At 42.0% G+C, this 26453-nt stretch overlaps 1 protein-coding gene across 2 annotated transcripts in view; it reads left to right on the top strand.

Annotated features, from left to right (window-relative positions):
- Nucleotides 1–26453, top strand: part of LOC118395826 (tetraspanin-9) — a 318797-nt gene that overhangs the window by 11061 nt on the left and 281283 nt on the right. The window contains exons 1-2 of one of the 2 annotated variants that reach the window (XM_052466038.1): nucleotides 18364–18438; nucleotides 23015–23079. In XM_052466038.1, the coding sequence (XP_052321998.1) occupies nucleotides 18403–18438; nucleotides 23015–23079 (101 nt within the window). In that variant the 5' untranslated portion in view covers nucleotides 18364–18402. Of the gene's footprint in view, nucleotides 1–18363; nucleotides 18439–23014; nucleotides 23080–26453 lie in introns of those variants that run through there. The other variant, XM_052466039.1, reaches the window with a different exon arrangement.

The following is a 26453-nucleotide window of genomic DNA, read 5'->3' as shown; positions in this document are numbered from 1 at the left end:
TCCAAGTACTGGATGAGTTTTCTGAATGTTCTTCACCCAGCATACACCCCTCCAACCAGACATACTTTATCTACTAATTTCCTGGATGCAGAGTTCAAGTGAAGGTCAAGCAAATCATACAGAAAGCAGATTGTTTTACAATCGTCTCTGATGGGTGGTCGAATGTTCGTGGCCAAGGAATAATTAACTACATCTCCACCCCTCAACCAGTATTCTACAAGAGCACAGACATTGCAGATGAGCTGAAGGCAGTCATCAATGACCTTGGACCACAAAAGGTATTTGTACTGGTGACAGACAATGTTGCGAACATGAAGGATGCTTGGTCTAAAGTGGAGGAGTCCTACCCTCACATCACACCCATATGACTGTGCTGCTCATGCATTGAATCTGCTCCTCAAGGACATCATGGCACTGAAAACAGTGGATACACTCTACGAGAGCCAAGGAATGGTTAGGTATGTGAAGGGTCATCAAGTTACAGCAGCAATCTACCTCACCAAGCAGTGAGAAGAATAAGAGCACCACATTGAAGCTGTCCAACACCTGTTGGAGTGGTGTTATCATGTTTGACAGTCTCCTGGAGGGGAAGGAGTCTCTCCAAAGAATGGGCATATCCAAAGAATGGGCATATCAGTCTGCCAATATGGAGTGGGCTCACTCAACATTTTGCCTAAGAACACAACCATGAATAAAGAAGGGTACCAACACATCCTCCGAGAGCTACTTCTCCCAACCATCCAGGAACCGTCTGGTGACGAACAATACTTTTTCCAGCATGATGGAGCACCTTGCCACAAGGCAAAAGCAATAACTAAGTGGCTCGGGGAACAAAACATAGGTATTTTGGGTCCATGGCCAGGAAACCCCCAGACTTTAATCCCATTTGAGAACTTGTGGTCAATCCTCAAGAGGCGGGTGGATAAACAAAAACCCACAAATCCTGACAAACTCCAAGCATTGATTATGCAAGAATGGGCTGCCATCAGTCAGGAGGTGGCCCAGAAGTTAACTGACAGCATGCCAGGGCGGATTGCAGAGGTCTTGAAAAAGAAGGGTCAACACTGCAAATATTGACTCTTTGCATCAACTTCATATAATTGTCAATACAAGCCTTTGACACTTATGAAATGCTTGTAATTATACTTCAGTATTCCATAGTGACATCTGACAAAAATATCTAAAGAAACTGAAGCAGCAAACTTTGTGGAATTAATATTTGTGTCATTCTCAAAACTTTTGGCCATGACTGTACAGTTGAAGTAGGAAGTTTACATACACTTAGGTTGGAGTCATTAAAACACGTTTTTCAACCACTCCACGAATTTCTTGTTAACAAACTATAGTTTTGGCAAGTTGGTTCGGACATCTACTTTGTGCATGACACAAGTAATTTCTCCAACATTGTTTTACAGACCGATTATTTCACTGTGTAATTCATTGTATCACAATTCCAGTGGGTCAGAAGTTTTACATACGCTAAGTTGACTGTGCCTTTTAAACAGCTTGGAAAATTCCAGAAAAGTTCATGGCTTTAGAAGCTTCTGATAGGCTAATTGGTATAATTTGAGTCAATTTGAGGTGTACCTGTGGATGTATTTCAAGGCCTACCTTCCAACTCGGTGCCTCTTTGCTTGACATGGGAAAATCAAGCCAAGACCTCAGAAAAAAAGTCTGGTTCATCCTTGGGAGCAATTTCCAAATGCATGAAGGTACAACGTTAATCTGTACAAACAATAATACGCAAGTATAAACACCATGGGACCACACAGCCGCCATACTGCTCTCGAAGGAGACGCGTTCTGTCTCCTCGAGACGTACTTTGGTGCGAAAAATTTAAATCAATCACAGAATACTTCCAAAGTTGTGGCAAAATGGCTTAAGGACAACAAAGTCAAGGTATTGGAGTGGCCATATCAAAGTCCTGACCTCAATCCCATAGAAAATTTGTGGGCAGAACTGAAAAATCGTGTGTGAGCAAGGAGGCCTACAAACCTGACTCAGTTACACCAGCTCTGTCAGGAGGAATGGGCCAAAATTCACCCAACTTATTGTGGGAAGCTTGTGGAAGGCTACCCAAAACGTTTGACCCAAGTTAAAAAATTTAAGGACAATGCTACCAAATATTAATTGAGTCTATTTAAACTTCTGACCCACTGGGAATGTGATGAAATAAAAGATGGCCTCCCAGGTTAAGGACGCTGTACTGCAGCGCTAGCTGTGCCACCAGAGACTCCAGAGACAACGCCCAGGGTAACCGGCCGCGACCGGGAAGTCCGTGGGGCGAAGCACAATTGGCCTAGCATCGTCCGGGTTTGGCCGGTAGGGATATCCTTGTCTCATCGTGCACCAGCGACTCCTGTGGCGGGCCGGGCGCAGTGCACGCTAACCAAGGTCGACAGGTGCACTGTGTTTCCTCTGACACATTGGTGCGGCTGGCTTCTTGGGTTGGATGCACGCTGTGTTAAGAAGCAGTGCGGCTTGGTTGGGTTGTGTTTCAGAGGACGCATGACTTTCGACCTTCGTCTCTCCCGAGCCCGTACGGGAGTTGTAGCGATGAGACAAGATAGTAGCTACTAACAATTGGATACCATGAAATTGGGGAGAAAAAAGGGGGTAAAATTAAAATAAAATGTAAAGAAAGGAAATAAAAGTTGAAATAAATCATTCTCTCTACTTTTATTCTGACATTTCACATTCTTAAAAGGAAGTGGTGATCCTAACTGACCTTTTCACTAGGGTTACATTTCAGGAATTGTGAAACTGAGTTTAAATGTATTTGCCTAAGATGTATGTACACTTCCGACTTCAACTGTATGTTGAAAACATTTTTGGGAGATGCGATGGATCATTGGGGAATCATTCAATATTCCCTTTTTCTTTTGTTGTTCAGTCAAATCATCCAATCAATCAATCAATAACATTTTATTTATATAGCCCTTCGTACATCAGCTGATATCTCAAAGTGCTGTACAGAAACCCAGCCTAAAACCCCAAACAGCAAGCAATGCAGGTGTAGAAGCATGTTGGCTAGGAAAAACTCCCTAGAAAGGCCAAAACCTAGGAAGAAACCTAGAGAGGAACCAACCTAGAGAGGAACCAGGCTATGTGGGGTGGTCAGTCCTCTTCTGGCTGTGCCGGGTGGAGATTATAACAGAACATGGCCAAGATGTTCAAATGTTCATAAATGACCAGCATGGTCAAATAATAGTAAGGCAGAACAATTGAAACTCGAGCAGCAGCATGGCCAGGTGGACTGGGGACAGCAAGGAGTCATCATGTCAGGTAGTCCTGGGGCATGGTCCTAGGGCTCAGGTCCTCCGAGAGAGAGAAAGAAAGAAGGAGAGAATTAGAGAACGCACACTTAGATTCACACAGGACACCGAATAGGACAGGAGAAGTACTCCAGATATAACAAACTGACCCTAGCCCCCCGACACAAACTACTGCAGCATAAATACTGGAGGCTGAGACAGGAGGGGTCAGGAGACACTGTGGCCCCATCCGAGGACACCCCCTTGACAGGGCCAAACAGGAAGGATATAATACCATGTGAAGAGTCAGATCATTTAATAAAATTTCAATTTGTAACTACATCTCTTTTTCTTCTATTGGAAGCACTTTATTGCAAATGATTGTCTACTTATGATAAGGTAAAATATTTGTTTCTGTCTCCGTATGATGTGGTAAATATATCCAATGCAAAAAACATCTACATTTAAATGGTTTTAATAATCATTTGCATATATTTCTGTTAATTCCCACGGAAAGTTCCCACCTCTGAATATTCCTCAAAATATGCAACCCTAGTCCAAATTATGTTTTTTTGCCTCTGTCCCATAGGCTACACTCATGGTGACCAGCTAGAGCCCTTTTCCGCTGCCCCTTCATGAAAGTTCCCATTCTCTTGGACAGTCTGAACAACACTGGGTAGCTCCCATGCCACTGGGCCACAAAGGCTGCTATATCAGCATTTTTTTGTCCCTTTGACATCTGGCTCAGGGTCTCGGTGCCAGCCTTTACCCTCTGTGGCTACAGCTCAGGGCCAATCACAAACAGGAACAAGGCTTGGCCTCTGACTGTGCATCTACCCCTGGCTGGCTCACAAACAGCAGCTCAGATCACACCCATACTTTTCAAACTGCTCATTTCAGGATGAAGACAGTAAATGTATCCATGCTTTTCTGTGCTGTAGTGCACATTTCTGAAATGCTTCTCGGATGCAACCTCTAGCCATACATACGCTGTGAGCACATTCTGTGTCTATATTTTGACACTGCTATTTGAGCAACCTCACACTGCTGTTTACTTTTTTAGAGCCATGCATTCTGCATGCTCTTGTTTTTAAGCAGTATTTCCTTTGAAATCTCAGTGTGAACCGGGGAATGGAGGCATCCTGTTGTGTTGCGCTTGCTATCAAATGTTAGGGGGCCTTTTGCTCGGTTCCCTTGCGGTTAATGGTATCTTGTTTAGACTGTGTTGGGTTATAGTGTTTCAGAACTGTTGTTCTGGTGTGACTGCCAAAGCATCTCCTGCCATTAGCTCAGATTACTTCAGCTTCGGCAAGGCTTTTACAGGTGCTACAATGAATGGGAAGACAAGCTGTGTCCTGCTCAGACTGAGACATGTTGATATCTTCCTTATCGGCTCAGAATTGCTCTGTTATTTAGTATTTTGGTAGATGATGGCAAATACAACATGTCTTATTACCTATAAAGGCTAGAGTTCCTCAGAACTGAGAAAGACTTGACTGGCTGTTACTCGATGATAAGTCATGCTCAGTGCAACCCTACCTCGTAGCAGTGGTAATGTCTAGCTTGTTGACTAATGGGGGAGGATTTCCTGACAGTGAATTTAGCCAGTGACAATTGTCTTTGTCTGGGTTTTTGGCAAGCCTTGTCTGGGCTTGGCCTCTGGCTGTTTTGAACTGTTATCTAAGTTGAGAGCCACCACTGCTGCATAAAACGGGACTTTTACAAGGCACCTATATAGGTAGTAGATGATTAGACAACACCTTTAAGATCCCTATCAGCTATATGTGCTGTGAACTTTAACATGATTGAAATGGTTGCTTGTCTTGGGAGGAGAAATGCTTTACTTGGAAATGAAGGCCTCATAATTGCTCTTAATTTTTAAAGGCCACAATCTGAGGGATTGGTTTGGGTCATGTTTTTCCAGTAACATAAGGGATGTCTGGTCCTAGTGTTTCTGTAAAGAGACATTAAAAAAAAATCTACTTTATATTCATCATTTCCAGCACCACCCAAACATCAACATATGTGAAAATGGTATGATTCTATGTTGTGTGGAAATCATATGATTTTAACCAATTATGAGTAGGCATTACTGACTAATTGTCTACTAATATGTTGATGTAAGCGGAAAGTGTTTCCAATATCTTTTTTACTACAAAACGTAGCCATTTTCACATGTTGATTTTTGGTGTGGTGCTGGAAATGATGAATATGAAGTTGAAAGATTTTGAAATGTCCTTTATAAAGACAAAAAATTATGGATGACGTGGGAGAGAGTAAAGTGGAAACCCAAATGGAGTTTGGAAGATGAGTTGTAGTACGTATCTGTGAACCTTTATTTAGCAGAGGCTTGAAGGAGTATACACAGTCAGGCATGAGGGAGCAATTTCTTTGTGTCGCTTTAGATAACTAGTCTACCTTTCTGAAGTGAATATATTATTTAAAGTGATATTATTAATGTCTAACCCTTGCTATATTGGGTTGCAATTCAACTTTAATGATCATATCCAGACATAACCGATCGCTCACTACCGAAGAGTGTTCTATGGAAATGATTTGTTTCAGCTTGCCAGCTCGCTTAAGTCAGTTTGTGACTGGCCTGTGTTTGATGAATTGGCCACATATTTTATATCTCCTACAAAACTGATAGAGGTAGTTCTAGGGGTGGATGGATCCCTCAGTATTCAGATCCTCTTGATCATAAAGTGACATTTTAATTGTCTATGAAACAGGTTTTTAGTAATATACTTTTTGAGAAGTACCTCAGCATAATATGATATTTTTGAGTGTTGATCAAATCAAATCAAATGTATTTATATAGCCCTTCGTTCATCAGCTGATATCTCAAAGTGCTGTACAGAAGCCCAGCCTAAAACCCCAAACAGCAAGCAATGCAGGTGTAGAAGCACGGTGGCTAGGAAAAACTCCCTAGAAAGGCCCAAACCTAGGAAGAAACCTAGAGAGGAACCAGGCTATGTGGGGTGGCCAGTCCTCTTCTAGCTGTGCCGGGTGGAGATTATAACAGAACATGGCCAAGATGTTCAAATGTTCATAAATGACCAGCATGGTCCAATAATAATAAGGCAGAACAGTTGAACCTGGAGCAGCAGCACGGCCAGGTGGACTGGGGACAGCAAGGAGTCATCATGTCAGGTAGTCCTGAGGCATGGTCCTAGGGCTCAGGTCCTCCGAGAGAGTGAAAGAAAGAGAGAATTAGAGAGAGCACACTTAAATTCACACAGGACACCGAATAGGACAGGAGAAGTACTCCAGATATAACAAACTGAATCTAGCCCCCCAACACAAACTACTGCAGCATAAATACTGGAGGCTGAGACAGGAGGGGTCAGGAGAAACTGTGGCCCCATCCAAGGACACCCCGGACAGGGCCAAACAGGAAGGATATAACCCCACCCACTTTGCCAAAGCACAGCCCCCACACCACTAGAGGGATATCTTCAACCACCAACTTACCATCCTGAGACAAGGCTGAGTATAGCCCACAAAGATCTCTGCCACGGCACAAACCAAGGTGGGGGGGGGGATGATCACATCAGTGACCTAACCCACTCAGGTGACGCACCCCTCCCAGGGACGGTATGAGAGATCCCCAGTAAGCCAGTGACTCAGCCCCCGTAATAGGGTTAGAGGCTGAGAATCCCAGTGGAAAGAGAGGAACCGGCCAGGCAGAGACAGCAAGGGCAGTTCGTTGCTCCAGAGCCTTTCCGTTCACCTTCCCACTCCTGGGCCAGACTACACTCAGTCATATGACCCACTGAAGAGATGAGTCTTCAGTAAAGAAGTAAAGGTTGAGACCGAGTCTGCGTCTCTCACATGGGTAGGCAGACCGTTCCATAAAAATTGAGCTTTATAGGAGATGCCCTGCCTCCAGCTGTTTGCTTAGAAATTCTAGGGACAATTAGGAGGCCTGCGTCTTGTGACCGTAGCGTACGTGTAGGTATGTACGGCAGGACCAAATCAGAGAGATAGGTAGGAGCAAGCCCATGTAATACTTTGTAGGTTAGCAGTAAAACCTTGAAATCAGCCCTTGCTTTGACAGGAAGCCAGTGTAGGGAGCCTAGCACTGGAGTAATTTGATCAAATTTTTTGGTTCTAGTCAGGATTCTAGCATCCGTATTTAGCACTAACTGAAGTTTATTAAGTGCTTTATCCGGGTAGCCGTAAAGTAGAGCATTGCAGTAGTCTAACCTAGAAGTGACAAAAGCATGGATTCATTTCTCTGCATCATTTTTGGACAGAAAGTTTCAGATTTTTGCAATGTTACGTAGATGGAAAAAAGCTGTCCGTGAAATGGTCTTGATATGTTCGTCAAAAGAGAGATCAGGGTCCAGAGTAACGCCGCGGTCCTTCACAGTTTTATTTGAGACGACTGTACAACCATTAAGATTAATTGTCAGATTCAACAGAAGATCTCTTTGTTTCTTGGGACCTAGAACAAGCATCTCTGTTTTGTCTGAGTTTAAAAGTAGAACGTTTGCAGCCATCCACTTCCTTATATCTGAAACACATGCTTCTAACGAGGGCAATTTTTGGGCTTCACAATGTTTCATTGAAATGTCCAGTTGTGTGTCATCCGCATAGCAGTGAAAGTTAACATTTTGTTTTCGAATGACATCCTCAAGAGGTAAAATATATAGTGAAAACAATAGTGGTCGTAAAACGGAATCTTGAGGAACACCGAAATTTACAGTTGATTTGTCAGAGGACAAACCATTCACAGAGACAAACTGATATCTTTCCGACAGATAAGATCTAAACCAGGCCAGAACGTGTCCGTGTAGACCAATTTGGGTTTCCAATCTCTCCAAAAGAATGTGGTGATCGATGGTATCAAAAGCAGCACTAAGGTCTAGGAGCACGAGGACAGATGCAGAGCCTCGGTCTGATGCCATTAAAAGGTAATTTACCACCTTCACATATGCAGTCTCAGTGCTATGATGGGGTCTAAAACCAGACCGAAGCATTTTGTATACATTGTTTGTCTTCAGGAAGGCAGTGAGTTGCTGCGCAACAGCCTTTTCTAAAAATTTTGAGAGGAATGGAAGATTCGATATAGGCCGATAGTTTTTATAATTTCTGGGTCAAGGTTCAGCTTTTTCAAGAGAGGCTTTATTACTGCCACTTTTAGTGAGTTTGGTACACATCCGGTGGATAGAGAGGCGTTTATTATGTTCAACATAGGAGGGCCAAGCACAGGAAGCAGCTCTTTCAGTAGTTTAGTTGGAATAGGGTCCAGTATGCAGCTTGAAGGTTTAGAGGCCATGATTATTTTCATCATTGTGTCAAGAGATTTAGTACTAAAACACTTGAGTGTCTCTCTTGATCCTAGGTCCTGGCAGAGTTGTGCAGACTCAGGACTCAGGAACTGAGCTTTGAAGGAATACGCAGATTTAAAGAGGAGTCCGTAATTTGCTTTCTAATAATCATGATCTTTTCCTCAAATAAGTTCATGAATTTATCACTGCTGAAGTGAAAGTCATCCTCTCTTGGGGAATGCTGCTTTTTAGTTAGCTTTGTGACAGTATTAAAAAGGAATTTTGTATTGTTCTTATTTTCCTCAATTAAGTTAGAAAAATAGGATGATCGAGCAGCAGTAAGGGCTCTTCGGTACTGTCTTTCCAAGCTAGTCGGAAGACTTCCAGTTTGGTGTGGCGCCATTTCCGTTCCAATTATCTGGAAGCTTGCTTCAGAGCTCGGGTATTTTCTGTGTACCAGGGAGCTAGTTTCTTATGAGAAATGTTTTTAGTTTTTAGGGGTGCAACTGCATCTAGGGTATTGCGCAAGGTTAAATTGAGTTCCTCAGTTAGGTGGTTAACTGATTTTTGTCCTCTGGCGTCCTTGAGTTGATGTCATCATGCTGTGGTGAAATTTAACAATACAAATACACTCACTGCTCATTGCTTGACAACTCCTACCATTGACCTCTGTCTCTCTCTAAGACCAGGAAAAAAATATTATTGTTGATTTTCCAGCTGCGACTTGAACACATCTGTACCCCACGTCACAGGCCCTTATAATGTTAATTTGTGAGTTGCAGGATAAATAATTTGTCAATACAGCATCTATTTCCTGCGCCAGCATAGTCTGACCCCTGTCCAATGTGAATGAGTAGCTTTTGTATACCTAGCAGGGGAATTACACTTATTCCAGACAGAGTTGCTCACATAACCTTTAGTAGTCAGAGCAGGGAACAGTCAGTTCCTGGAAAGTTTGTTTTCTTCATCCTCTCTGTTCTCCCATCGCATCTCAGATCAAGTCAATGTTTGTTTTGTCATATGCACAGGATACACAGTACAATGAAAAGCTTACTTGCAAGCTCTCCTCTCAACAGTGCAACAACAAATATATAAATTAAATAAAAACATTTAAATTAGTAGATCGTTCTGTTCATTTCTATCCATTTCAGTAGCAACCATGGTAATAATGTAGTAAAAACACCTACTACTAGGAAATATTCTATGGCAATATGTAACCTAGTCCCTGAGCCACAGTGTCTGATTTCTGCCCAGTGTGAAGTAGTGGCCTAGCTAATGCTTTTAGTAGGCCTACCATAACACTTCTGTACAGTGTGAAGTAGTAGCTACTATAAGTGAAGGACCTCAGAGAGTTGTCCCTAGTGTGACTAATGGCAGACAAGGGAAGCTCATTGCCAAGGCACAGCCATCTCTCCCTCAAGCTCCCGCCAGGCCTATAATCAAAAGCACCGTTGTGAGCTAGAAGAAAGGCATGCTGGGCTTCTTGGCTAGGCTACCACACTGTGGCAATTAAACAAGTCGGTAAACATGGACCTCCCTCTCGCCATTTCTCTCGACTTCCCCCGGGCTTCCTCACTGAAGACATATCATTCTGAACTCATCTCTTCTTTTTTATCAATGTTTTGCAGAATGAGGTCAGCTAGGCTATGTCTGTCATTTACTGATGTCTATGAAGTAATAAACTACTGATTAGATGCTCCTATACTAGAGGTCGACCGATTTATGATTTAACACCGATACCAATACTGACTATTGGAGGACCAATAAAGCCGATACCGATTAATCGGCCAATTTAATAATTTAAAAAACTATTTAAAAAAGGATATCCCTACCGGCCAAACCCTCCCGGTCGCGGCTGGTTACGACAGAGCCTGGGTGCGAACCCAGAGTCTCTGGTGGCACAGCTGGCGCTGCAGTACAGCGCCCTTAACCACTGCGCCACCCGGGAGGCCTTGAACACTTATTTTAACTTAATATAATACATCAATAAAATCAATTTAGCCTCAAATAAATAATGAAACGTTTAATTTGTTTTAAATAATGCAAAAACAAAGTGTTGGAAAAGAAAGTCTAAATATTCCTGTTACAATATGCAATATGTGCCATGTAAAAAAAGCTAACGTTTAAGTTCCTTGCTCAGAACATGAGAACATATGAAAGTTGGTGGTTCCTTTTTAACATGAGACTTCAATATTCCAAGGTAAAAGGTTTTAGGTTGTAGTTAATATAGTATTTATAGGACTATTTCGCTCTATACCATTTGTATTTCATATACTTTTGACTATTGGATGTTCTTATAGGCACTATAGTATTGCCACTATAGTATTGCTTCCACCCCTCTCCTCGCCCCTTCCTGGGCTCGAACCAGGAACACATCGACAACAGCCACTCTCGAAGCAGGGTTACCCATCGCCCACCAAAAGCCGCAGCGCAAGGGGAATAACTACTCCAAATCTAAAAGCGTGTGACGTGTAAAATGGTATTAGCGCACACCCAGCTAACTAGCTAGCCATTTCACATCGGTTACACCAGCCATTAGGCTGATAGGCTTGAAGTCATAAACGGCGCTGTGCTTGCGAAAAGTTGCTGGCAAAACGCACAAAAGTGCTGTTTGAATGAATGATTACGGGCCTGCTGCTGCTCAGTCAGACTGCTCTATCAAATCAGACTTCATTATAACATAATAACACACAGAAATACGAATCCGGAAACTATCATTTTGAAAACAAAACGTTTATTATTTCAGTGACATACGGAACCGTTCGGTATTTTATCTAACGGGTGGCATCCCTAAGTCTAAATATTCCTGTTACATTGCACAACCTTAAATGTTATGTCATAATTATGTACAATTCTGGCAAATTAGTTCGCAATGAGCCAGGCAGCCCAAACGGTTGCATATACCCTGACTCTGCATGCAATGAACGCAAGAGAAATGACACAATTTCACCTGGTTAATATTGCCTGCTAAACTGGATTAGTAGTTATAAGTAGTGATTATGATTGATTGTTTTTTATAAGATATGTTTAATGCTAGCTAGCAATTTACCTTGGCTTCTACTGCATTCGCGTAACAGGCAGGCTACTCGTGGAGTGCAATGGTTAGAGCGTTGGACTAGTTAACTGTATGGTTGCAAGATTGGATCCCCTGAGCTGACGAGGTGAAAATCTGTCGAACTGCCCCTGAACAAGGCAGTTAACCCACCGTCCTAGGCCGTAATTGAAATTAATCGGAAATCGGTGCCCAAAAATACCGATTGTTATGAAAACTTGAAATCGGCCATTCCGATTAATCGGTCGACCTCTATCCTATACCTGTAATTACTACATCATGTATCACTTCCCAGCTCTGACAGGAATTTGTTTTTCCTTTTCATTCTCTGATTTAGAGAGTTTTATTGATGTAGATGATTAATATTTTTTGGCAATTTGCAGACTATCTTATCCAGAGTGAATTTAAAGGAGCAATTAGGGTTAAGTGCCTTGCTCATGGGGCAATTTACTTTTTATTTTTATTTTTTACCTAGTCAACTCAGGGATTTGAACCAAGAACTTTTCAGTTGCTGGCCCAACACCCTTAACCTCTAAGCTAGGCTTAACCGCTGGGCTAGGCTACCTGTCGACCTATGTGATCCTATAACCCCTATTGTAATTGTATCGCTGTGCATCATGGAGCTCTAACGGAATGGATAGCTGCATCCCTGTTGACTTGTGTTCTGGTAGGTGCTCAGAGGAGTTACACAACTCCACACTGCCACCTGCATTCGTAAAATCCTTGTGGTTTGGTCTTCAACCATCGTGGTTTTGACTTGAGCCGTCGTGGTTTTGGACTGGTCTGCTCGCTCTGGCGTAAACTATATTTGACACCGCTTAAATACAGTCATTAGTGCATCTGGAAGCAACAGCCAAGCCTCTTCTTTCCCCTGCTGTCTGCCCCAACATCAGCTGAGTGACTAGTCATGGGCCATTTGCCTTTCAATCTCACTCTGATTCCCCTGCATTGCATTACTGCAAGTTGAACACAAGCTCAAATCATATTTGGGTTCCAGACTATTTATTGGTTCACTGAAATTCACAAATTGACGCAAATGGAAGCACTTTATTATGATGCTCTAAAGATGCAGTCATGTCAATGCTTTTCCTGGTGTATTGAGTCTGATGTCTGTCTGATTTGGATAGCTTCTCTGTAAATAGTTGTCCTTTTATGACCTGAAAATAGTTGTTCTGAATGTCCTCCCCAGTGGTTTCACCAGGGACTATCAATAACATAATACATTCCACTCAAACATCTGGTATGTGAAGCCTCTCTTGTTCTCTTTACCTTTTGCATTGTGTGTGTGTGTGTGTGTGTGTGTGTGTGTGTGTGTTTTTATATATTTTACCTTTATTTAACTAGGCAGGTCAGTTAAGAACAAATTCTTATTTTCAATGACAGCCTAGGAATGGTGGGTTAACAGCCTGTTCAGGGACAGAATGACAGATTTGTACCTTGTCAGCTCAGGGGTTTGAACTTGCAACCTTCCGGTTACTAGTCCAACTCTCTAACCACTAGGCTACCCGAGGTGTGTGTGTGTGTGTGTGTGTGTGTGTGTGTGTGTGTGTGTGTGTGTGTGTGTGTGTGTGTGTGTGTGTGTGTGTGTGTGTGTGTGTGTGTGTGTGTGTGTGTGTGGTGCCTCTTTATTCCTTTTAGCATTAATCCCATCTCTAATATAATTACTTTGACGCTGTGTTTATCTTAGAGAAAACAGAGTGACGCTGCTGGCAGTTTGAGTTAGCAGATCCAATCAGGAGGATATTCCTGACTTAGCACTTCCTTCCTGCTCTGTCATACAAGTGACTTCACACACAGGAAGTAGTGTTCACTGGGCTACCCAGAACACTGTTGATTTAGCAGATGAACTCCCATTTAGCCATTTTCTTCTCAGAGATTTCGGTTAAACTATTTATGTTTTCCTCATTAATCCGGCACTTAATTTGCATACAAATGAGCTGTTTGGTTTGTTTCATGTTGCTATAAAATTGTAAGAGTTGTTTTGAAAAGGCATTTTGAATCTTTATCCTCTCCCTCACAAATAACATGATACATATTAAGAAATGTGCCCTGAAAAGAAAGGATTAGCCTAATTCCAGTTAGCCTAATTAAATGACTGGAAGGATATTGTATGACAGTTTGTTCTAACTGTGAGCTTGCTCTGTTAGCATCCATCACTGCAGTTTCTCCATCACTGCACTCCAGCCATGAATTATACTGTTCATCCAGATGGAAGAGTGCCCTCTACAGGCCCTCTAAATTCACACGCAGCAGCAGTCCACATCTCTCATCTAAATACAAAGCTGTCTGGGCCCTGTTTGCAGTGGTAACCATGAGTGGGGCAGGCTGGCACTGTACGAAGGGTGCTGCAGTGCTGACAGACCGAAGCATTTAATATTTGAGTCACAATTTATAAAGGAAGGATTATAAAGGGTTCTTCAAATACATTGCAATGGCCATTTTAATGTGGACCGTAACATTATTTTGTGCTCACATAATGCAACTAAACAAAGTCAAACATTTCCTGCAAGCTAGCTACATTTAATGGATTACTAACAGTTCACAGGAAGGAAACGACCATCAGCATTTCCCATACAAATCCTGGAATCTTATTTTTGCTATTTTGTGAAGGTGAGATTCAGGGATTTTTCTTGATTGAAAGCAATAGGCTCAGATGATGGCCTTTTTGAATTTCTAGATCTTTCTGCACATTGTTGGCCAGAAGGAGTTTCTCCACTGAAGCCTGCAGACCATGATACATCCTTGCCACTTCGCAAACCAGAGCCTGTTCTATTCTCAGCCAAACTAGCATGCAAATTGTCAACCTTCGTTGATGTGTGAAAATGGTTGGCTAAAGTAACACCACTGTGTCAATACAATAGAAATGTTACATTGATAAAGTCCTCGGACCATTGCAGAAATCCATACATTCTAGAGTGATCTGTTAGTGTTTTTGTTTGTCATGAGGTTCTTGTCCTCTTTTCCAGGGACTGGCCTCTCCTCAGCTGAGATGACGCAGACGAGTTGACCCATTTAACCCCTTCCCTCCCTCTCTCTTTGTCCCCCTCTAAATCCACCCCCCCGGGGCGGCAGCGGGAGTTTGTTTGATGCTGCTACAACACATTCACACATTTTGAGGGGTCCCCACTTAACAAGTAAATGGGGTTAAAACCACGCATGCTGCGTAGCCTGCTGTATGCTTGCTTAGCTCGCACGGAGAGTTGAGCTAGGCTTGAACTCTGGAACTAAATTGCACACCAGGAAAGTGGCTGAATACACCCATTGTCTGGGCCACTGGGTAAAGTTTGGGCTTGAAGGGTTTGATCCCATTTAAGACCATTAGAACACATTGGCCAATTCCTGAAATGGAAAGCAATGGAAAACACAGTCCAGAGAGGATGCCAGTGGTTTCTGCCTCAAACTGTGAGGATAAATCAGAATCCATGAGAGCGTTCGCCTAGGCGTTTCCATGAGTATTGTTCTTCTTCAAGAGAATGATGTACCATGTGCAGATGTGACCACAGGACAGACATGGACACAGACACAGGGCACAGTCACCCTAGTCATAGTCTGTTCTCTCTGCTACCACACGGCAAGCGCCAAGTCTAGGTTCAAAAGGCTCCTTAGCAGCTTCTACCTCCACGCCATAAGACTGCTGAACAATTAATCAAATGGCCACCTGTACTATTTACATTGAACCCCCCCCATCTTTGTGCAGCTGTGGGACTGGGTATGGCTCTAGGAGTGCTGGCTTTCCCAACAGATGTGGGAACTGCCACAGACCGGCTCAGTCAACTCATTGGACGCTATACAGGCACATGGCATGAAGAAGGACCAAGTCATACTAAAATGTGGTACACCGTTTTACAAACTAAAGTTCACTAAATAACACATACAACTTAGTAATGGCCAGTGTCGCAGCATTTGAATGGTTAGCTACTGATCAGGAAATACTGTCACAGTAATTGGGCTGCTGGATAGCCAGACTAACTACATATCAGAGGTTGCTTAACTCTCATCGTGGCTGTACGTCGGCCTTTTGAAAGATGATAACATAGAAATAGAATGAATTAGTGTGTGTATAATTTTAATTTTTCTCATGCTTATACTGGTACACATAAAATTAAGGTAATTTTAAAGTGTTCTTCAGCATCACTGAGGTTATCATGCCAATCATTGGCAATGGCTCTTTTTCAATAAATCTGTTATTCATAGGTGGATATTCATACCTGAGAAGCAATTCAAGTGGAGAAGATGTTTAGCTTCAGTGTGTGTGATTTATTTTAAAAATTGTGTACAATGTTTTGAACTGATGTTGACCCAAAAATAAGTGTTTCAAATGATATGACTTCGAAGACTATCATCATTTTGTTCTTTATCATGTCATTTTCAGGTGAGGAATGTCAAGTGATTTGCAGGACATGCTTGATATCAAATCAATAAGAATGGACTACTTTCTGAAAATGAACTGAAGATATGAATCCTCTCATGATTGATTTAATTATTGCATTCTGGAAGCCAATTTAGTATCTAAAGGTAATAACCTTTCTATGAGGACACATACTATATGTATGCTGTACGTAGAAATGGACAGTATGGTGTTATATGGGGGATAAGCACCACACACTGGCCTTCTTGTACCAACCCAGTTCCCAGTGCTGACTGAGATTATTCTTAAGATTGAGTTTATGGTTTTGTGGCCCAGTCTGGCTTTTTGGTAGTGTCATTATCTGGCTCTGAAGTAAAATCTGAATGAGGCCTGTTTTTCATACACTGTCCAAAGTGGTAATTAATTATGTGGCTCTCGTCAAGAGGATTATTATATAGTACCTATTCTAAAAGAGCAATTTAGAAATTAGGACTTATATTATCCAGAAACAAAAGAATGAACAGACAACACAAGTTTCTTGGTTCTAATAGTTGTCAATGTAAAGTGGTATTTAATTTACTGTGCCCTAATGGCAACGTCTAACATGGTCACTTCTCCTTAGCTTCAGACATTGTGTGAATTGAATGATGTTTAAATGCACCTTGCCAAGGGTACAGGACCAATGTGAATCAGACAGAGGTAGTCTACTCTATCTCTGCATGTGTTTCTCAGTCAAATCCATCCAAATCAATCAAGCAAAATGGATTAGTCACATGCTTGGTAAACAACAGGTGTAGACTAACAGTGAAATGCTTTCTTATGGGCCCTTCGCAACAATGTAGAGAAATGTTGAAAAATGATAGAGAAAAAAAAGAATGAAACGAATAAATTAATGACACACTACTTTGTCTTTGTTGTTCACATTGTGATTGACCCTGCAGCTAAAGCTTTCATTAATGAATGGAGCCTAACTAACTCCATATGAAGGCTCTCTTCTCCCTCCCTCTTTATGTCTACCCAGTGTAAAACCTTTCGGAATCAATGATTTTTATTAGCCGAGCTGGAAAAGCCTCAGATTTCCCACTGGATACTTCCGGATTTTGGCAATGAGGCCCCCGTATCTACTTCCCCAGAGTCAGATACACTTGTGGATACCATTGTTTTCTCAGTCCAGTGTGAAGGAAGTTATAAGATGTTTCTCAAGTCCACTAACTAGCGTTATCATTGCGCTAGCACTAGTTAGTGTTGGCTATGGGATACATAACACTGGTATCCACTAGTTGATATGACTCTGGGGAAGTAGATAAAGGGCCTCATTGCCAAAATCCTGAAGTATCCCTTTAAGCTATGCTTCTCAGCTGCCAGTGTGCAAGGAAAGCAGCTGGGACAGGGTAGTGCGGTTTGTGGGGAGAGATTGTCAGTGTGTGCATGTGTAGCTGGGATAAGCTGTGTCAGTCAGGAAAGTATCCCATCATTCACTCTTAGGACTGGGACAGGACTATGAGACTTAGCACACGGCTGCTTCTGCTACTGCAGGAGAGGACAGGAGCTCTCAGACCATGCAAGAGGAACACTGATGTGGGCAGCTGACAAAAGTAGCTGGTGCATCATACACAGGCTGCTTCTAGTTGTGTGTAAATCTTAATCTATAATTTGCTGATCATTTTGTATTCATTCAAATGACGTACACTTTACAAGTCAAGAAGCACTTTACTTGACTCGCACTTGCAGATAGTGAACAATATTTTTTTGCATTGTGTTTTTGTGTTTACCGTGATTTTATATTCCTTGATTTACAGTAGTATTGGCAGAAATTTACCCAATTTAGGCAAAGGTGTGTTTAATAACATGGTTAAATATTAAGTAATTGTTACTGCACCAAATTCAACTGTTTTTGACCTGATTCCTTGGAAAGTATCTGTTTAATTCAAACAGTTTATTTTTCTGTATCGCTTTTCACTTGCAGGGAAACATATTTTTCCCATTTAGAGTTATTTAGGTAATTAATGTTTTGTAATGTGAATCGTATTTTTAGAATCTGAACTGTAACAAAGCCTATCTGCACTTGTGTCCCATTTTGTGATATTTGGCCCTACACTTTTAATACTTAAGGTGTTTATAACTGATCTGAAATATTCTGCACTGTTAATGGGCTCCCGAGTGGCGCAGCAGTCTAAGGCACTGCATCTGTGTAAGATGCAGTCCCTGGTTCAAATCCAGGCTAAATCACATCTGGCTGTGTTTGGGAGTCCCGTATGGTGGGGCACAATTGGCCCAGTATCATTCAGGTTTGGCTGGGGTAGACCGTCATTGTAAATAATAATTTGTTCTTAACTGACTTGCCTTGTTAAATAAATAAATAATGCACAGATGGCCTAATTACTGTGTAATGAATTCTGAACCCATGCTGTCCACGATGCCTAGGTGGCCCCTGTCTGTCCCTGTCTCATAGGTTATAGACAGGCCAATGGGATGACTGGACTATATGAAGACACGGACATACTGCAGGTATTGTAACGGCATTGTCATATTTGATATACAAAGCTGTGACAAGCTTAGTATGCAAAGTGCTTTAGCTAGTAGCTTTATAGATTAAAATGTAATTATTGTGGAATAAGGCACATAGGTATGCGTTCCGCTGCTGACAATGTAATGTATCAGGGCCTTGTAGTGATTTCAGAATTTCCAGATATGTCTTGGGGATCGTCCAAATGTGTCCGTTGCCATAAGCTCTGAATAGACCTCTCTGATTTAATGATCTGTAGTTTCTGGGGTAGACCTTTAGGGCTTTCGGCACCTCTCTTGCTCTTTATTAAAGTGCTTGCCATTTTTAAGATGTGCTCTCCAAATCCACTTTCATGTTACTTTTACAGTGAATGATGGCTGCAATTTCTTTTCCACTTGTGCGACGTAACCTGTCCCTCCGAATGATATCAGCAATGCAGGGTCACGCCAAATAAAATGCCTCCAGTCAATACGGGTGCGGTGCACAGTATATCACTGTTTTAAGGATCAAAACACATGGCTCTGCTTTTGACATTACCATATTTCAGCATCTCAGAGTTTCTGTTGATCTGACATTGGGATATCTGTGCTGCAAGTGTGTGTGCGTGTGCTGCAAGTGTGTGTGTACACACACACACTACCGTTCAAAAGTTTTGGGTCACTTAGAAATATCCTTGTTTTTCTAAGAAAAGCTTTTTTTTTTGGTCCATTTTAAATAACATCAAATTGATCAGAAATACAGTGTAGACATTGTTAATGTTGTACATGACTATTGTAGCCGCAAATGGCTATCTACATAGGTATACAGAGGCCCATTATCAGCAACCATCACTCATGTGTTCCAATGGCACATTGTGTTAGCTTATCCAAGTTTATCATTTTAAAAGGGTAATTGATCATTAGAAAAACATTTTGCAATTATGTTAGCACAGCTGAAAACTGTTGTTCTGATTAAAGAAGCAATAAAACTGGCCTTCTTTAGACTAGTTGAGCATCAGCCTTTGTGGGTTCGATTACAGGTGCAAAATGGCCAGAAACAAAGAACTTTCTTCTGAAACTCGTCAGTCTATTCTAGTTCTGAGAAATGAAGGCTATTCCATGTGAGAAAATTCCAAGAAACTGAAGATCTCGTACAACGCTGTGTATTACTCCCTTCACAGAACAGCGCAAACTGGCTTTAATCAGAATAGAAAGAGGAGTGGGAGGCCCCGGTGCACAACTGAGCAGGAGGACAAGTACATTCGTGTCTAGTTTAAGAAACAGACGCCTCACAAGTCCTCAACTGGCAGCTTCCATTTAAATAGTAACCGCAAAACACCAGTCTCAACGTCAACAGTGAACAGGCGACTCTGGGAGGCTGGCCTTCTAGGCAGAGTTCCTCTGTCCAGTGTCTGTGTTCTTTTGCCCATCTTAATCTTTTATTTTTATTGGCCAGTCTGAGATATGGCTTTTTCTTTGCAACTCTGCCTAGAAGGCCAGCATCCCGGAGTCGCCTCTTTACTGTTGACGTTGAGACGGCTGTTTAACATAATTGCAAAATGGTTTTCTAATGATCAATTGGCCTTTTCAAATGATAAACTTGGATTAGCTAACACAACGTGCCATTGGAACACAGAAGTGATGGTTGCTGATAATGGGCCTCTGTACACTTATGTAGATATTCCATAACAAATCTGCTGTTTCCAGCTACAATGTTAATGTTGTAAATTATGTTATTTTAATGGACAAAAAATGTGCTTCTCTTTTCAAAAACAAGGACATTTCTAAGTGACCCCAAACTTTTGAACGGTATTGTATGTGTATATATAGTGTTTGTCTTTTCCAAATGCTGTTTTCCTGTTGGAACGTGGAGCCTGTGGAGGCTGCTCCTCAGAGGGGTGAATGGCCAGCCACACTACATGACTGGCTCGGCTCCAGCATTCTCTGAGTATAATTACAGCGTTAGAAACTTGAGGCATCGCTGGACCGCACTGCACCACACACACACACACACACACACACACACACACACACACAAGCACTCTTACACCTCTTCCCGCCTGTCCTATCATAAGCATGTACACACACACACGCTGCAATAACTTCTGCAAAATACGTGTACGTTACGTGACCAACCACAATTTATTTTATTTGATTGAGGCCAAACGTAGGGCTGATTGCTTTGCCAAGGAGGAGCGGGGAAGGAGGCGGAAAAGGGGAGGGGAGTACCAGGGTATCTGCCAGGAACACCAGGGCTCTTCTCTCTTTCTCCAAAGCTACCGTCCCAGAGTGGGGAATTTAAATACCTAAGGGGGAATACACCACAGACCTGGCAACCCGCTCAGCAGAGGAACTCACTCTTAGTAACCGGAAGGTTGCAAGTTCAAACCCCCGAGCTGACAAGGTACAAATCTGCCGTTCTGCCCCTGAACAGGCAGTTAACCCACTGTTCCTAGGCCGTCATTGAAAATAAGAATTTGTTCTTAACTGACTTGCCTAGTTAAATAAAGGTAAAAAAAAAATAAGAGGCAGCAGCCATTCTGGCTCACATTGGATTTACTGTATAGAATCAGTGCCCTTCCTGACTGTTTAATGTAAAATATGAAGTATTAATTTCCTTTTTAATAGGCCACCCCTGGTGTTCATTCTCAGTGTGTAGGATGTTTAATAGGCCAGGCCTGGTGGTCATACTCTGTGTGTAGGCTGTGAGAATGTACAGATGGAGTAATTATCACACATTTTGGGAAAGACTAGCTCAACCTGCTAAATGAAATCAGATGTATTGTGAAAAGCTTTCAGTCTCGTTATTAACACCCCCAAGCATGCAGTTTTTAAGCTCTGTCATCTGTTGGAAGATTTTATGAAAAGGTACAAAGGTCAGCAAATGAAAGAAAATGTATTGAGGTGATTTGTTCCTTTTCTTTGTCGGCACACCTGCTATTCTTTGAGTGCCGTATAAGATCTCTTCTCCTTTGATAATCCTCGAGATCTGATATCAAAGATGGTATTATCTCTCAAAGTGAGATTCTGTCCCTATCCCCTGTGCTCTACATGGGTGTCTTAAAGGGACATTACACTTTTTTGAAGTTAAGCTTATTTCCATTAACCAAGAAGGATAAATACTAGCCAGGAGATTCTGGACATTGCCAAGGAACCAGCAAACCAATTTTAAAAAATGATTTGGAGGAAACAACAAAAAATGGAACTTTCCCTTTAAGGTTTCACAGGAGAACAGCAATACGAAAGCAGTGGAGTGTGAAGTCTGGTTTCCCAGAATGTAGGAATCGGGGGGAGATTCGAGGAAGAAAGAAAAATACCAATTGCCAGTTCATTGCCATCTTTAACTTTATTTATTTATTTATTTCACCTTTATTTAACCAGGTAGGCAAGTTGAGAACAAGTTCTCATTTACAATTGCGACCTGGCAACTTGTGTTTCACAGGTTTATTTATGGTTTGAGATCCACAACAAAACAAAAACTAATGACGTGTTGACTTTACATTCATTTTTTAAATAAAAAAAATGAATGTACTCTTAAAAATACCATGTCCGCAGTTAATGTTTCTCCTCCCAACCCTTGCACCCTCCACTCCACAATCAATGGGAACTGAGTGGGACTGGGGCTGAGTGGCTGGTCTGCCTGTAATTGAATGAGTGCCATGTGAGAGAAAAGCCCCACAAGAAAGAGTGAGAGAGCGGTTGAGCAGCTGGCCTGCTGTTAACTAGGAAAATGGTGGAAGATGCCACTCAGACCTGCACAGCCGAATGCAGCATGAGCTCATGGAATAGACTGGAAGCTCTCGCTCCACTCACTGTCAACCTGCATTCTTTCCACTTAGACACTCACTGACTCATTCTAACCTCTGGTTTGACAGATTTGGCATGCCCATTACCCAGAAAAGGATGACATCTCTGCTCGGTAGCTTATTAATCATGGCTAGAATAGCTTCTTGAGTGTTTGAATGCACCCATAAGACATTTTGTCCATTTGATTATGGGACGGCTATGGAATTTCCAAAGGCCCAAAATAGACAGCGGTTCGCCATTTTCATTGACTCAATTCACTCCAAAGGAAATACTATGTTCATAACAAGTGCATTGCCTCTTGTACTGCTTTCCGCTCTATCATTCCCATGTGTTGGTGGTTCAATAACGTGATAACAATTGCCATCTGCCTGTAGAGTTTTTTAAAGGTGAATGCACACACAGACACACACATACATAAACAGATGTGCAGCAGACAATCACACGCACAGGCAGAGGAGCAGTTGACCTCGTTTACCAATTTATAGAGTTGTGTGTGTCAGGCTAAATATTGTTTTCTGTGATCTCCCAGTCCTTTAATGGCCCCTGAATGACATTTGCCACTTGGCTGCACTCTCACTCATTCACAAAACACACAGCCTACCTTCACATTATCTGTAGACTCCATTCTGGCTTTTACAAAACATCTACCCACAAATAACACTTCACTGCTGTGTGCCTGTTCTTTACAGTAGCTGTATGTGGTTTGTACTTTAAAATGTCCCCATCCATCTTGTATTTCATCAAGAGTCAGCTTGAAGTTCAGCCCCTGTTTTTTTTCTCTTTTGTTTGACAGGCTGTTCCATTACATCAAGTGGTCCAACTGCTTCTGTTCTGTTGGCCTCCACCACATCTAAGCCGGTAAGACATGACATCACCTTTTAAATTACTTAATTTCTTCCAGTCGTGTGATGGACTGTTTCTTTGTACCCCATCAAACTTGAATCATTTGTTTGTTATATATCATTTAAGTATTTAGGTCATTTTATTAACCAACAATGACAACATTTATGAAATCTACCATACTTAGTTTTTACATTTGACTTTGTTTTAAATGTCATCCATGAGCTAAATACCACTTGGCTTCCCCAAAGACAAGAAACCATAAAATCAGATGTATGGCTCATTAATCTGGTCAGGTTTAGGTATCCTCCTCTTTTTCATGATTCATTTTATAGTGGGAAATACTTAACTGATTTGATTCCCTACTGCTTTAGGATCATTTATACACACTCTATTAGGAGGGAAAACCCTTTCGGGTATTTTGGGTAGTTTACACAAAGGCTGATAATGGGCCTAACAGGAAGTACACTCCTGGGGGTAAATTAGAGTCTACCCAGAGAGAGTTGCTCACTGCTAGGGTATAGGGCCTGCTTCCTGTCTGGCTGTCTCCAAGGCCCTGGGTCGATGGCAACAGGAAAGACCCCCCACACCACCCTAGTCGGCTCTGAGTTTTCCCAGTTTCCCCAGCATCACAGGGCCAAGGCCTGACCTCCAGGCAACTATGTGCACAAGGAAAGTGGTCTGTTCCCGGCACAGTCTCAGTGGTGTAGTAATTACTATTGCCCCAAGAGGACAGGAGGCACACATGGAAACACACTGGGAAGCCCAGATGGGATCCTAAATATGTCAAATGGCAGCAGAAACAATTTGCAGAATGCATTCAACACATTCAACCTGCTCTGCCCCCATGGGGCGGCAGGGTAGCCTAGTTGTTAGAGCGTTGGACTAGTAACCGGAAGTTTGCAAGTTCAAACCCTGAGCTGACAAGGTACAAATCTGTCGTTCTGCCCCTGAACAAGCAGTTAACCCACTGTTCCTAGGCAGTCATTGTAAATAAGAATTTGTTCTTAACTGACTTGCCTAGTTACATAAATGTATTCATGTCTGAGTTAGCTGCTCTGACAAAAATAAGAAACAACTTGAGGTTCAGGAGCTCCAATTAAAATGAGGTACATTCAATGATGTGTATAAACCCTGGATTGCAGATGCTATTTGTTGGCCATTGAGAGGCTTTGAAGCTACCGGTCGGCCATGTTGGTACTCCCCAGCAGTCCTAAACAGGAATTAATGGAATTCTACAATATTTCAATTAAGTGTTTCAAGGACAAAATTACATGTATTTCAGTATTTTTGGGGGGTTGTAGTGGGGACAGTAACATTAGTACTCAAAATAATATATACTTGTTTTTAATCATGTTTAGCTAACATTAATATAATTTTAAAGTATGCATTAAGGTGTCTGTAAAATAATAAACATGTCAAAAATGAATGTGGACATTAATAAATGCATTCCTATAGCTTCCAAAATCTTTTTTTACACTGGAGGACGAGTACCAAGATGGCAGCGTGGTGGCTTCAGTACATAACCCCTGTCAGTCATCCAGGGTTTATATACATCGTTGGGTACACCAGTTGCCAGCACAAACTATGAAACCAGGGTGGAGAGCAGAAGAATAATTCATTCTGTGACTCGCTGACCACAAACAGTGCCCCATCAGCAATAACCAACAATAAGTCCCTCCAGCTCCAGCAAACTTTGAATCCCAGTGATTTCTTTAACTGAGCTGTGAGCCCCCGCGTGGTATGCTGTTCAGGCTGGCTTGCCTGAAAGAGAGAGGCTGTGTGCAGCAGTACTGCCCAGTGCCCAGTACAGCAGTGACCTCTGGCAGCTAGTTTCCATGCTGCAGTGTTCCCTATTGGCCACTCAGTAGCGTAGCAACATCCGCTACATTTGTTAGCCCTGTGAAAAGGGGGTCGCCCAGGGATACTGCCGGGTCAAGCCATTTCTGGGGTGAAATTGCGGAGAGAAAAGCAAATAAAAGCCCAACGTTGTCAGCATAAATCCTTACGAAGAGGTATAGCTGCGCTTATCAGATTGTGTGACAAGTGTGGCTGTTTCTGTGGTATGTGTGTGGGTGCATAATATGCATGTGATGTTTTGTCTCTTCGTGGTGTGGGAGCTGCTCCTCCCTAATCTCTGTGTGTTTCTATGCTAGCTAGGACGTTCTCTGAACACTACAGACAGCACTGGTCAGGTTTCATGTGGAGTCAAACAAAGTTTAGGATTCCTTTAAACTGAGACGGGACATCTCGCTGGTGGCTAAGTCAGCAGCCTCACAAAGAAGGCATGGATTTCCAATGCTTTGTAAGCAAGCATGCTGGCAATACTGTAGAAGCAGCTGGTGTCTAATGGATGACAACCCAGGAGGGTTTCTGTTGTGGCAAACATAAAATTGAACTTTAAATTGAGGTATAGCCTGAAGTCTGACTTTGGCTGTACAGTATAAACACTCTAAGGAAATAGTCTTAGTCAAACTTTTTATTTTCTAACTGTGATTCCTCACAGCCCACCCGATTGTTGAATTGTTATTGTCATGCTAAATATTAAGTATTTATGCCAAATGCCATCTCTGTCCTCACACAACCCTTTGCAGTGAACATGCTACAGCAGTTACACATTCTGCAGTACATCCTGTGGGCTGGATATTCTGTGGTAAATGCTGAGTGGGCTGCCAAGATTAATAGTGCAGGTGAAGTGAGAGGAGATGAAGACCGAGTGAGTTGGGTGTCCTATTTTACTGTCTCTTATGTGTTTTTGTTAAAACATCAAGTCCTCGCTTCACTGCACTGCTCTGCAGCACAAGGTCTGTCTGTGTGATGGCTGTGCTAGAACAGGACAGAGCACGGTGTGAGATCAACAGGTGCAGGAATGAATGACGTTGGCTCTTGACCAACATATACTGCTTAAATGGCTTACTGACGTGATATTATAAGACCGGGACTTAGTAGAAAACACACCATGTTAAACATACTGTGTCTAATCAATGTGCATACTGTGTATAAAAAACATTATGATTCTGATTAAGGCCATTGTAGGCCGACATGTTTATCTTTTATCCTTGCTTAAATAAAACAACAAATGTTTAATGGTGAGCGAGTGTTGTGCCTTTTCCTTTGCATACTTTTTTCTAGTTCCCAGTTTGTCCCGGAGATGATTTTGTTGTTGTGTCATGGTCACCTGAAGCTCCCTTGATTGTCCCTGGTGACCCAAACCGTTTTAAGTAAAGTAATGAAATGGTATCTGGGTTTTAAGGTAAGTGGAATGCTGTTCAGCTAAAATAGTGTACAAATCTTTTAAAACAATATTATTACATTTGACATGATCACTTAATATTTACTTTTGAATAGGACCCCACCTTGGATTTGAACTAACAAGCGGATCTTTCTGCTGC

Source organism: Oncorhynchus keta, chromosome 17 (genome assembly GCF_023373465.1).
Source record: "Oncorhynchus keta strain PuntledgeMale-10-30-2019 chromosome 17, Oket_V2, whole genome shotgun sequence".
Lineage (NCBI taxonomy): Eukaryota > Metazoa > Chordata > Actinopteri > Salmoniformes > Salmonidae > Oncorhynchus > Oncorhynchus keta.
This window is presented reverse-complemented; position numbering and strand designations above follow the sequence as displayed.